Genomic DNA, 14,886 nt, shown 5'->3' with positions numbered 1-14,886 from the left:
CATTAGCACATTCAGAAAGGCTATTTGCAAACACATACATTATGTACTTGCGTGTTCTGAAGTTGGATCACTAAGAGTTGGTATTGATCCATTTTTGATAAGCAACTTTTGTGCAAATCCTGCGTTTTACTGACCCTCATTTGCAAAGTAGCCAAGTGTACATTGATTCACTTAAACATGTTCTGTAAATGTGATGGAAGGACCTAAATACGACCAAAAATATAACATTCTAGGTTGGCCCCCTAAAGGTCCTGCAAACGTTATGGGAATGTAGTGTAGAGGAAACGTCCTATCGTAATGGTCCCCTAAACATTCCCAGAACGTTCCCTGAAGGTCCTCCAGTTAACGTCCCCCAACCCTTTAAAGAACTCCACATCATGACCATCTCGTAAACGTTCTGGGAACATTACTAGGTGACGTCCTTGACACCAGCGGGTACGTTCTGAGAACATTCTGGGAACATCAAATTTCTAGCGGGGGAGAAGGATTGATGCTGCAATGGTATTCTTTACTAGTTTTTACACAACAGCTCATCACCTTGTCTTGTCATTAAAGTAATGCATATTTAATGAATAACAATTTGAAGCATGTATGTTTTACAAACAGCGAAAATAGCCTGTATCTGACCGAAATTCAAGAATTGTCAGCAAGCTACTATCTAGATATTATGGTGAATTTTTACAGTATATGGTTGTCAACAAACAGGACGCTACATTTTAATCAAAATGAAATATCTTCAGTACATTTAGGCTTTAATAAGATTTCCCCAAGAAACAGGCACGATTCCCCATGATTCCTGTCCGACGGCAAAGCACTTGAACGTGACAAGCTTGTACTTCAGGGAAGTAGGACATTTCCGATAGCACGTGAAGGCAGCATAAGTTACGAGTTTGTGAATTAAAAAATGTACCTGGTACTTTTGCAGTGATGGAAGATCGACATGCAAATTCTTGACTGTTCCATCATGCCACTCAAACTGCACCATGACCCGCTGCAGACAAACACAGCTAGAGTTAGTTCAGGGAGTCTGCTGTACAGGTGAACAGATGGGACTCAAAATGGATTCATAAATGCAGCAGGACATGTTCATCACCTCATGAACTGTAGCGGAAACAGTCTTTCCCAAGATTGGCACAAACGTCTCTTGTGGAGAATAGGCATTACGAGCCAGCAGCTGATACAGATCCAGCTTCTGAGCTGCAGGAACACAACTGTAAGCCAAGACTAACCACTCTGATCAAGAGAGCTCACACAAGACACACACTCGCAATTAAACTGACACATGCTGCAATAAATATGTCCGTCAGACTGTGCTTTTTGGTAGTTATAGTGCTGACTATTGAGAACATTTATAGCATCTTAAAGGCGTAATGCAATTGACAGTTTTTTATGGAATATTGCAGTATTTATTAAGTGATTTATCCATGCACATCATTATTTTTTTAATCTACGTATATGCCCTCATAATCTTTAATCAAAATAACTTCCCCCCCTCTCTTCAGTGACAATAACCTGTCACTCACATGAGATCCACCAATAGCAAACCACAACCATCCAATCAATTCCTCATGGATAAAATCAAGCCCCGCCCTGCATTTGTTCTTGTTTGAGAAGCCGTTTCACTCAGTCTACACAACCCAACCTGTTTCTTGACTTTTTTGATAAAGACATTAATTCACAATTTACCCTATTTACTGTATTGTTCTGAATATATGACGACCCCCCCTTTTCACATTTTTTCAAAGCTTTTTGAAGACCAAATCTTGCATTTTAGAAATATTTTTTTTATAAAATGCTTAGAAAATGCTTTTATATGAAAATAATTGTCATATTGCTTATTTTACATATTTAAATGTTTGTATTGTATGGTAAATACTGGTAAAATGTATTTAAACATCATCTTATATTCGGAATAATACAGTATTTTCTTAATCAATTTCCTACCTTACTTTTTTATTGTTGAATATTCTGTTTCACTTGGAAACGTCATATTTCATGCATCAGAATGTATGTAACATTACAGAAGTTTGAGAAGGCGAGGAATGGCAGATACCCTTCAGGCCGTGGGTCTTCAGCCATTCACTTGAGGTTTGGGGAACTGGACCTGCGGGTCTGAAGCACAGCGGAGCACCGAGAGCAGGACTTACAGGACTGAAGTCAGAAAGAGCAAGACTGTCCAAACCCACGGAGATCTGGGGAGGTAGAAGTTAAGACTGAAAGTCAAAACGTTTTCAGCCCTCACAATCATCCCACTGAGCAAAGTTATGTCCAAAAGACGTCTTTTAAATGTCTTTGCCCCTAGAGGCGTACGTTGAAAAGACGTCCACTGAGGAGCCAGAATGAAAGTTTTTATGACGTCTGTTTTTGACGTGTTCTGCACGTCCGATATAGACGTTCATGGAACCTCAAGGTTAAAAACTAGTTCAAATGTGCTCATTGTGGACATATTTTCCATTTGTAATTGCAAAGCAACTCACAGACAGTGTGTGTTTGTCCAGAAATCAGGAAAATAAAAGAAACTTAGCACACATTTAGACACTTTAGAAAACTTATCATCTGTAATTCACACATCTTTGGATCGTGAGAGAATCGTGGGATTCAATCCAGGATCTTCTTGCTGTGAGGAGACAGTGTTTCCCACTGAGACACTGGTGCTGCCCTTAATCACAGACATAAGACACACTTTGACTATTTCTGTCAGACGTCTACAGAAGCTCTTACTGACAACTAACAGAGGTTTAGATGTTGATGTTTATGTTTCATTTGAAGTCACCATTGTGGTGGGAAGCATTTGCTTTAGTTGGGCTCTTGGTCCCCATATTGGTGTTAGCTTTTCTTTGGCTGCTGTAACTGTGTGCGTGAAACACAATAGTTATGGCTGAGAAAGCAAAGATAAAGCGACTTCAGGTGTTGTCAGCTCCTTGTTGATGATTAAATCATCAGAAGTCAAGAATCTGATGTTGTGCTTCTGAGTTTTATGTTCTTGTTTGGCAATTAATAATTTGTTTATATACTATAACCTTGTGAATCTGCTGTATTGACACCAACAGCAATAAACAAATCACTCATCCTGAAAGATGAAAAAACCGCAGGTGCATATGGTTTTGAGAAAATATTTCTCATAGTCACACACAGACATCAAGATTTTGCATATGATTCACAACAACGGTGACAATCAAGCATGAGTTTTGTACTTTGAAGCTACCCATCATGCATTGCAGTATGACGTTTTTTTTGTTATGATTGTCACCGTTGTTGTGGATCATATGCAAAATCTTGATGTCTGCGTGTGACTATGTGAAATATTTTCTCTAAATAATGTGCACATTCTGTTTTATCATCTTTCAGGATAAGTGATTATTTTATTGCTATTAGTCCTGCTACAGTGGATTCACAAGGTTATAGTATATAAACAAATGATTCTTTGTCCAAACAAGAACATAAAACTCAAAAGCACAACATCAGATTCTAGACTTCTGATGATTTAGTCATCAACAAGAAGCTGACAACACCTGAAGTCACTTTATCTTTGCTTTCTCAGCCATAACTATTGTGTTTCAAACATAAACATCAACATCTAAACCTCTGTTAATTCTCAGTAAGAGCTTCTGTAGACGTCTGACAGAAATAGTCAAAGTGTGTCTTATGTCTGTGATTAAGGGCAGCACCAGTGTCTCAGTGGGAAACACTGTCTCCTCACAGCAAGAAGATCCTGGATTGAATCCCACGATTCTCTCACGATCCAAAGATGTGTGAATTACAGATGCTAAGTTGTCTAAAGTGTCTAAAGGTGTGAGCTAAGTTTCTTTTATTTTCATGATTTCTGGACAAACACACACTGTCTGTGAGTTGCTTTGCAATTACAAATGGAAACTATGTCCACAATGAGCACATTTGAACTAGTTTTTTACCTTGAGGTTCCATGAGCGTCTATATCGGATGTGCGACGTCATATAAACTTTCATTCTGGCTCCTCAGTGGACGTCTTTTCAACGTACGCCTTTGCTCAGTGGGGTGATACATGCATCATAGGAAAACAAAAGGATTCATGAACAAAAAGTGCCACGGTACTAACATGGTACCATCAGGGCCGGATTTACCACCGGGCCGATTGGGCCGGTGCCCGGGGGCCTCCGACCTCTAGGGGCCTCCAAGACCCCACTAACTGTGTGGCTTCATCCCTTTTTTTTATTTAAAATTAAAACAAAATGAATGAATGAGTGTGTGTTTGTGTGTATGCGTGTTAACAATAATTTATTTGCACACAAAAAAAAGTATCATGACCAGTAGCCTATCGGCTGTGTCTGATGAGCTTACTGCGGAAACTGTTGATAGCTGCAAGACGTAGAAGAAGTGTGAAAAAAAGAGAGTTGAGGACATCGAAAAAAAACCCGACATGGATTAAAAAAAACGGTGGAGCCACAAAACGGAAAGTAAAAAGGGAGAAGGATACCAGAGAGGATTTAATTAGCATTATTCCAACCATCTCCACTTTTTTCAAAACTCGGCTCGACGCAGATACTGCCTGCACGGCGCACCGGCGGTGACTGGTAGGTTAACGTAGGCTACATTACCGTAGGCATCTATTACTTTTCCCCCTTATTAAAAACCCTGATTAAATGCCCGGATCGGCGCAGAAGCCTTCCGAATCTGCGTCCACCGACCCACCTCCTAAATAAATATTTTTTTCTGATTTAGCTAGAGCGAGCTAGAGGCAAGCCCAGCACCTTTCATAAACTAAACTTTTCATAAGATTTCACCACCCATCTGTCCCCGTACGATATGTTGCTTTTTAAATCATGTAACCTTGTTGTATTAATGTTGACTGTTCATTTGTATGACAAGATACGCTTTCGAGGCTTATCAATGCAAAGCCTAATATGTAGGACTCATTCTCTAGTTGAGGGTAACCTACATTCACGTAATATTTCACATATTTTTTTCTTTCTATAATTCTATAATTATATCTTTCGTCTTTCCCGTCAGATCACTGCAGAAGTATCGCTTTGTTGTTTTTAATCTTTAAGCTAATATTTAATCGTTAGGCTGATTAAATCACTATTTTATGTGATTAAAAAGCGCTTTTTTTAATGCATTTTACATAAACTATTTGCTCAAGTAGCTACTAATAATCATATAATCTAACATGCAGGGCTATTATTGGGGTTATAAGTAACTAAGTTGACTCAAACTAAAACTAAGAACATGAAAACATGTTAACTCAAGTAAAATAAAATATATTTTTATTTCAGCTAGTCATTTGTCATTTCCATTTAGTTTAACTTGATTTAACAAAATAATTAAAAACGGACATAAATGTCAATGTCAAAATATTTGAGAAAACCAATCAAATCAGAGTAGGCAGGCTTTATGAACGCACAGAAGCTGCTGAGGCTGAGCGCGAATTTTGGCAGCACGACTCGACGTCAAGTGCGAGATATGAAGCTAAACTAAACATTTCATATTTGACAGCTGCTTCTCTAAGTCAGAAATGTTCACTCAAATGAATAAACTTTTGTCTAATTTCGACATTTTCAATTGAATTAATTGGCCAATGTAATGTCATTTAAAATAGGCCTATAGCTAATTAACAAATAAGAAATATTAACAAAGCCGTTTTCATCCGATTAGGCATAAGATTAATAGTAATGAATGTGTGCATATTGTAAATTAATAATTCCATTTGTAGCATTCAGTAAATGAAAAAGTTCAGCTTTTTTCACAGCCTGTATTGGGCAGATTAATAATGATTGTGTGCATATTGTGAATTAATTTCATAAATTTAGTTACCTAGCTTTCCTAGTAGCCTTCAGTAAATTAACATGTCTATGAAAATGATTCATAAAACATATAAATATCTTCACTGACAAAAATGGAAAAACTATATCATTCATATCTACCCACTGACATGGTTTTCAAGGTATTGCTATATCAAATTTTTTGGCGTTCAGAACAACTTAAAATGCACATTAGGTAGATCATAGAAATCTAAATTTTCTCGGGGGAGCAAGCCAATATCCTAATATGCAGTTAATAGTAAGAATTGGACCCTAAACTAAAGTGTTACCATTTTTTTTATACCCTCACTGGGGGCTGAGCCCCCATAAAATGAAAATCCTAGAATTGCCAGTTTTAGTCAGAATGATTGCACTATATTCTATTGTGCTTCGTTTGATTTATTCAATTGTGCGCGCTCATTCACGGAAGCTTGAATTTTAGCGGAGATTCACTTGCAGAAAGCTCGTCCTCTCCTGACAGGGCTGCACAATTGATCGAATTTGTAATCGTGATTACAATTACGGAGGCCACAATTATGTAATCGTTCAATAAAATGTAATCGCAATTACAAAAAAAAAGTAACTTAGGCTATAGCTATTATTCTGTGTAGCTACTTTTCTTTCTACGGTTATATTAAAATGTTCTTATATATAAAATTATTATTATATATATATAGGCCTATAGCCTAATTATTATTTTTTTTTTGTTTTTTACTTTTTTTATTTAATGAAATCAAACAAATGTAGCCTATATTTTAATGTAATTTTGAGGCTTTATGCTACAGAAAATCAACAAAAAAAATTCTTAAACGCATTAAACAGCACAAATCTTTTACACAGGGCAAACTGCTTAAAACTTGTTAACTGTGTTACCAGTTATTTTGAAGCCCTTAATATAAGCTTGTGTCATGTTTAGGACAAATTTTTTTTAAGCTGTGTGAGTTTGGGCCACGAGTTCTGGGGGGCCTCCGATTTTGTGCCCAGGGGCCTCTGCTTTCTAAATCCGTGCCTGGGTACCATATCAATGTTTTTGTGGACATATACTATGTTAGTATTTCTTAAAGTACATTTCAGGAATTCATTAGCATTCTTAGTACTTATTACGGCAATAATATACTTGGGTTTAAACTGTGTTTTTCAGACACTTAATTTATGTTATTTCATATGTAAATTCATTATCACTTCTATTGTCTTTGTAAAGGCTTCTGGATGTACTGACAAAATTTATTGGTAAAATAAAATATACTTACATAAATATAATGCCATTTCTTTTGAAACTTGTATGCCATGTATTTTAAATACACTATATTGCCAAAAGTATGGGGACACCCCTCCAAATCCTTGAATTCAGGTGTTTCAATCACTTCCATGTCACTTACTTTCTGCAGAGTCAATGGCTACAGACCTCCAAACTTCATGTGGCCTTCAGATTAGCTCAAGCACAGTGCATAGAGAGCTTCATGGAATGGTTTCCATGGCCGAGCAGCTCATTCAAGCCTTACATCACCAAGTGCAATGCAAAACGTCTGATGCAGTGGTGTAAAGCCCGCCGCCACTGGACTCTAGAGCAGTGGAGACGTGTTCTCTGGAGTGACCAATCACGCTTCTCTGTCTGGCAATCCAATGGACGAGTCTGAGTTTGGCGTTTGCCAGGAGAACGGGACTTGCCTGACTGCATTGTGCCAAGTGTAAAGTTTGGTGGAGGGGGGATTATGGTGTGGGGTTGTTTTTCAGGGGTTGGACTTGGCCCCTTAGTTCCAGTGAAAGGAACTCTTAATGCTTCAGCATACCAAGACATTTTGGACAACTTTGTGGGAACAGTTTGGGGATGGCCCCTTCCTGTTCCAACATGACTGTGCACCAGTGCACAAAGCAAGGTGCATAAAGACATGGATGAGCGAGTTTGGTGTGGAGGAACTTGACTGGCCTGCACAGAGTCCTGACCTCAACCCAATAGAACACCTTTGGGATGAATTAGAGTGGAGACTGTGAGCCAGGCCTTCTCGTCCAACATCAGTGCCTGACCTCACAAATGTGCTTCTAGATGAATGGTCAAAAATGTCCCATAAACACACTCCTAAACCTTGTGGAAAGCCTTCCCAGAAGAGTTAAAGCTGTTATAGCAGCAAAGGGTGGGCCAACTCCATATTAAACCCTACGGATTAAGAATGGGATGTCATGTTCATGTGCATGTAAAGGCAGACGTCCCAAAACTTTTGGCAATATAGTGTATATTTGTGATTCCATTTGTAATGATGAAGTCGCAATTTAGGACTTTTAAAATATATTAACTTTAAATGTAATATCAAATAACACACTACAGTTAAATTTGTAGTATAATACAAGTATTTTACATGAGCTTTATGTTCAACACATCAAAATAAGTGTACTTGTTTAAAGCATGACAAAAGATTATTAAAACATAATTATTTAAAATGTAATTTAATTTGACATTATTACAAAGTGCTCTTTTTTGAAGGTGTGTTAATTATGCCCTTTTACAAAGTCTTGATTTTGTTTTTGGACTCTACCAGGTCCCACCCCTTCTGTATGCCTTGGATGGAAATGATTTAAATGAGGATTATTTTGATGTGTTCGTTCCTGGCAGAAAACTCAGAAGAGCTCAGGGAGATCAGAAACAGTGAGAGAGAATAACTCCCTTTGGAGTGACTTCACCTCTGACTCAACAGTGACAGCTGTGTCTCCAAGTCGACCCTGGCGCATGTTCTGTATTTGGGTAAGAACATCCCGAGCTGCTTTAATCTCCGCCCATAGCAGATCTACATCTGTACTGCTGTCTAACACACCCTGGTAAGACAAACACACACACATATTTCCATACAATTTATAAGATAAAGCAGTCCCAAAAAAGGTATTTAAACATTGATGACAGACAAACGTGTCTGAAGGTCATTGGAACAAAATATCATCTGCGCTCAAATGGTGCTGGAGCTTTGCTCTTGCTCAGTGACTTTTAATCAGATGGTGTTTTGGTGATTTTTAGTGGCTGCTTGAATCAGTTCTTCTCAAGTTCACACAGGTGTCCTAGCAGAGAATCACATTAAAAGGTCAGTTCACCCAAAAATGTAAATTCTGTCATCATTGACTCACCCTCATGTTGTTCCAAACCATTTAAAGGGGTGGTAAACCACGATTTCACTATTCTAACTTTAGCTAGCGTGTAATGTTGCTGCTTGAGCATAAACAACATCTGCAAAGTTACAACGTTCAAAGTTTAAAGCAAAGGGAGATATTTGCTTTTAAAGAAATCAGTTTCTAAGAACTACAGCAAACGGCCAGCAGGCGACTACACACATTCCTCCAGGGCTTGCTGACATCACCAGGCTCAATATTTACATAAACCCCTCCTCCGAGAATATTAAATAAAGGGGGGGTCGAGGCCATTTTGTATCGCTGCGCTGTTGTGGTATAGTTAGGCTGGAGTGTTGTTGCCGCGATGCCGAGGAAACGCTGTTATTTTCATCCGGATTGCAGGTCTGGGGTACTTGCTCTGTTCAGCCTTCATAGGGACGGGGGTGCGTTGCAGAGCGTTTAACATACAGCATGTTATATGCACGTGTGTTTGAGTCAGCGGGGAATCAGGCGCGCGCAGGGCTCCCTGCAGAGGAGATCTAACATCTAAGCACACCTAACAGAGGGAAACATCAACCGTCTTCGCGATTTCAATGCCAGATTTGCACAACGTCAGCTGCGTGAAAAAAACACTGCCGGTGCGTGGATGCATGACGCGCGCGCTGCACATTTCACGGAGGACAACACAAACTTCCACAAACTTCGCGAGTTCAATACAGGATATGCACAACGGCTTGTCCTGAAAGCTGGATTTACAAACAGAAGCTGTTTACGGGCCACAACCTGTAAGTCTGATTTATTTTTCATCGATGTGTTTTCCTGTAATAGGTTGTAGCAAGGAAGTAAACAGATGACAACGCTGTTCTGCAAACCAGTCTGTTAAATGCTCATTCATACTTAACGATATCCGACGAACATCTAACGTTACAAACATTAACGTTAAAATCTCAACAGCGAACCTGGCATTAGTGTAAATGATTCTTTGATTAGAGCTTTTATGTATTGTTTATCTTCAGGCATGCTAAACATGCTTCTGTGTGTGATTTGGCTAACTTACTAGTTAAAGCCAGAGCTTAGTGTTCGTTTTGGGTTAACGTTAGTTCTTGCGACAGATATTTGGCTATAATCGTTCTAAAAATACAAAAGTTAAAGTGCCATTCAGTAGCGATCATTATAGATCCGCAGTCTTTACTCTTGAGGACTGAACAGGTTCTGCTCGATCATCTTCACTCAAATGTTCTGGGTCTGATTCGAGCTCATATGGTTTTATTGACGCCGTTGTTTCTAATACTGAACAGCCTCCGGTAAGGGGCGTGACGTTTCCGACGTGCACTGCGGTTAGCGAATCACAACATACTGGGCCAGCTAACCAATCAGAGCCCACTGCGTATTTTTGAGGGACTGGCTTCATACAACCCGGAAAGCATCAGACCGTTTTACAAGGAGGGACAGAGCAGTGTAGAATAAAGGTCAAATATATGACAAATAAGGCAATTTTTTTTAAAACGAAGCATGAACACATGTTACAGTGCACCCCACAAACACAGCCAAGCCTTCAAAAGAATGTGTTTTACCACCCCTTTAAGACTTTCATTTTTCTTTGGAACATAAAGACATTTTTAATGTTCTTTCATCATTTGTGTCCATCCATTGAAAGTCAAACTTCTATGAGTTCATTAAGACATGGTAAAAGTAATCCATATAAATGGAGCAGTTTGAGTCTTCTATAGAGACATGGCCACTTTATATAATGAACAGGTATAATTTAGACTTTTATTCATATATAAATATTGAACAACGCACATAGAGCACTTAAAATATGGTCGACGGCAGTTCAACTGTAATTGCTTGACGCGTGAGAACAAACTTTATTGTGTGTTTGAGCCGATCGTGTCAAAAGACTCAGATTAAACCGCTCTATTCATATGGATTTATTTGACATTTTTATGAACTTTTTCTTATGAAGCGTGAACGTTTCGGTGGAAATTACTTTCAATGGAGGGACAGAAATCTCTCATGTTTAGTTAAAAATATCTATTGTGTTTCGAAGATGAATGAAAGTTCATTTAAAATTAATTTTCATTTTTGAGTGAACTATTCCTTTGAAGGTGGGGTAAGCTATTTCAAAAATGCTTTAGAAAAGTGTCTCGGGCCGAGTACCAAAACAAACTTGTAGCCAATCAGCAGTAAGGGGCGTGTCTACTAATGATGGTGAGAAGAGAAGACGTCATTATTCAAAAGACACGACACACAGGACGGACATTAGCCGAGCGACGACAGAAAGAGAGAGATGGCAGATAAAAACACATGTGGAAGATGTGTGTGGAACAAAAGAAGGCTTATGATCTTCAGGCAAGAAGTAGGACCCGTGTAAATATCGGATCAGCTTTCCAGCGCTGGAGAGAACTCAAGGAGCGAAGGCAGAGGTTGCTTTATTTCTTCTCAATAGGCAAGTAACATTGGTTTTGTTTTGTTTCACAGAACTAATATGTGCTGGCTTTTGCTTGAATATGCTCATGTGTCATGTTCACTTGCTTGTCCATTTGCGATCGTACCGTCGTTCACTTCAGCGATGATAAAGACACATTCATTTCCACACTGTATAAGCCTGGAGCGTCTAAATCTCCTCGCTGTCTGTTTCAAGTGTCAGCTCCCAAAGTCTGTCCCGAAGAGTAAGATAATAAACTCCTAATATATGTTTGTTTCCTTTGGTTCCTCTTTTCGTGATCGATATAACCCTCTAATCTTGTCATATTTGTAATATGATCGATTAGTTGGACTGTTCGTGCCATCGAGTTGTTCATGAGAACTGTGTTTGTGTTTCTGGGATGTAAGGGATGACTTTTTCACTGAGCATTTGACCTGGATTACCATAGTAACACACATTGCTTTCACTTATTGATGACATCATACCCTTGGCCTGGCACAGCAGATTCCGACATAGTCGTTGCCTGGGTTACGTATGTGTGCGTATGCGGAGCTATCAAAATAGGGGCGAGACCCTTTTGGGGTAGGGATGTATCTGTTTTGGTGATTTGAAATATCAACATCAGTTACCAGAAACCACTTACCCCACCTTTTAGCATGAACATGATCCACAAACCTTTGACAATAACAAGTTTCCAAATACTTTCTGTCTTCATTTTTTTACATTATATCTACTATAATTTCAAACCTAAAAAACATAATTTTGTGAAATAATGCTTTTCCTAAAAAGTGTGTTTGACAAAATAAATGTCACTTAATGATATTTTGATATCTAATAGTATGAATTTCATATATTTATAAGTGTATATAGGTTTAAGTGTCCAAATACTTTTTGGCAAAACTGTATGTAATTCCAGTTACATGTCAGTTTAAGAGATAATTGTGAATATTTTTACGTTCATTTCGATTTTTTGCAGTTTACCAGTGCAGCAGAAAACAGGTGATATCTCCCTCCAGAAACGGCTGCCATTCTCTTCACAGTCTCCTATGACAGGACACATCAATCAGTGACAGAGATGGAAAATCTCCCTCTGCATATTAAATAAAGAACAGTCAATCCTCACAATGGCGGCGGGACTGCTGCAGTTGTAGGCGACTGCATGAACAGAGGGCATTCGGTTCAGAGCTAAATAATCACATATAACGTCCATGGTCTGATCAGGCCTGAAAATAAAATATAACATAATTTCGCATGAGTAACTCAAACAGTGCAAACATTGACCATGCATTTTTTCAGCTGCCTTGGTTCCAAATAATTTTTTCCCCCCATTTATTTCCTCCATGAACATTCTACGATATAGAGTTCTGAGCCAAATTAACCCACTATATTATGATAAAGTGCCCCTATTACGCTATTTTAAAGGATCCTAATTTTATTTTGGAAGTCTCCTAGAATAGGTTTACATGCATCCAATATCAAAAAACACTTTAATTTTCTCATAATATAAATTGCAGCTTATTGGTTCAATGGCCCGTTGGCCTACTCTGCTCTGATTGGTCAGATGGTCCAGTCTGTTGTGATTGGTTAAAATTAATAATTCTTGCGACCCAATGCCCATTCATTTATATATCACCACGACACAAGTTAAATGGATCATGCCAAAATCAAGCTGATTTTGTGTAGTCTGAAACCGGCATAACGATGGCAACGGTTTGACTGTATTCACAAGCAGCTATATTATACACTGCATTAAAAGTAATGTCAGAAAAAGCATTATAGGAGCACTTTAACACATCTGATTTGGAACAAAAAATAATTCAAAGAGAGTGTAAAGGACTGTGAATGACATGATTTGCTGTGCTTCATGGGGTTGTCTTTCACTGCTCAGCTCCTTTTATTCCCAAATTGCACAGACTTTTGACTTTTACAGATGAATATAGCACCTCTTAACAACCTAACAACTCATGGTAGATCTATCTTGACAAGTGTGTAAAGCCGCTTTTCCACCGTCACCTGAATGTGAAAAAGTGGCTGATGTTATCACTTAACATCTATTTCTCTATGGAAAAAGTGAAAAGGATTTTTATTTCCATAGACCTGCTGTTGCACTCTATTATGCTGGGAGAGGAAATAGGCCTTGGCTGGCATTTTAAAATCATCTCCTCAGCTATGACCAATTAAAGGACTCTAAGAATTTCAGGACAATGGACTGCAAATATGTCTAAAGGTGGGCGCAAATGTAAAGGAAATGAAATGGTTGCTGGCTCAAGTTAAGTTAAGAAAGAGTGATTCATAGCAAAACAAACTCTCACCGAGCGGCCAGGATGATGAGCAGTGTGTCCAGCTGTGAGTGGGTCAGTGCCCTCTGTAGCGCCTGCAGGAGATCACAGCCTCCACACGCTCCAAGCTGCATGACCCACGCATAACACTCCCTGAGCCTAAGACGGGATATGTTTAGTAAAACAAAAATTTTAATATAACTGTATTCCTAAACCAGCTAAATCCCCAGAGTTAAATTAACACTGCTCATATGTGTCCACACTACATAGTGTTAAAAGTAACACTGAAGCAATGTTGAAGTTAATAAGATAATTGTGATTATTTAAAGCTGCAGTCCGTAACGTTTTGCGCTCTAGCGGTTAATAAACAGAACTGCATGCGTCTTGCGGAAGAACATTGCAGCCGGAGCTACTTCTCTCTGTTTATGTCTATGGCGACTGGCGAGTCACGCAGGGACTGTGCTCCTCCGCAGGATAAGACAAAAACATGGTTTGGAAAATGGATTCATGTCGTACATTCTCATTATATAGTTTTTGTAAATCTTGAACACAAAAAAGTTACGGACAGCAGCTTTAAGTGATGGTTGACCATTATTGAAGACACTTGATGCTAATAAGCAGAATTATTTAAGGAAAGAGAAACAACAAAAACAGAAAAAAGAGAGTGTAATCCAGCCATTACACATATTGCACTTATTACTAACCCGATTTACTTTATTTCTGTCAAACCTCTACAAAAACTCTTATTGGGAATTAACAGAATTTTAAATGTTAATGTTTTATGGAATGTTTTGTTTGATGTCACCATTATGGTGATCAGTGTTTGCTTTAGTTGGGCTCTTGACCCTTGACTTTTTAATATGACTTTTTTTTATTGGCTGTTGCAAGTTTGTGTCTATAAAGCAGATTTTTGGCAAACAAAACTCAAGGGAAATGTGGTCATGTGATGTTGGCTATGTACTGATGGTGATACAGGTATTATGTAATAACCTGATTTATTAATCTCATCAAACATTTAACAACTGATTATATAGGAGATGTTTCAATAATTTGTCATTATAGTAGGCCTGTGATCCAGCCAAGCTTACTCTGAAGGTTTTTTAAAAAAAACAAAAAAACACAGGCATCAAGAATCAGCATATGAAACTCAACAATTGTGACAATCAAACAGAATGCTTCATGTTGCAGTGCATGCTGGGAGTCACCAATCAAAACTCACCCATGGCTCCCAGCATGCATTGTGGCGTGAATGAATGGTCCTATTATTTTCATTAATTCATACTACTTGCTTTGATTTTGCTGTTGTTGT

At 38.4% G+C, this 14,886-nt stretch overlaps 1 protein-coding gene across 1 annotated transcript in view; it reads right to left on the bottom strand.

Annotated features, from left to right (window-relative positions):
* Positions 1-14,886, bottom strand: part of vwa3a (von Willebrand factor A domain containing 3A) — a gene marked incomplete at both ends in the record, with an annotated part of 46,892 nt that overhangs the window by 20,369 nt on the left and 11,637 nt on the right. The window contains 7 exons of the mRNA XM_079807930.1: positions 911-991; positions 1,094-1,197; positions 2,054-2,192; positions 8,454-8,585; positions 12,280-12,342; positions 12,422-12,521; positions 13,611-13,736. Coding sequence (XP_079664056.1) covers positions 911-991; positions 1,094-1,197; positions 2,054-2,192; positions 8,454-8,585; positions 12,280-12,342; positions 12,422-12,521; positions 13,611-13,736 — 745 coding nt within the window. The remainder of the gene's footprint in view (positions 1-910; positions 992-1,093; positions 1,198-2,053; positions 2,193-8,453; positions 8,586-12,279; positions 12,343-12,421; positions 12,522-13,610; positions 13,737-14,886) is intronic.

Source organism: Gobio gobio (genome assembly GCF_949357685.1).
Source record: "Gobio gobio genome assembly, chromosome: 1".
Lineage (NCBI taxonomy): Eukaryota > Metazoa > Chordata > Actinopteri > Cypriniformes > Gobionidae > Gobio > Gobio gobio.
The sequence above is the reverse complement of the archived record's forward strand: the minus strand, read 5'-3'. Positions and strand labels throughout refer to the sequence as shown.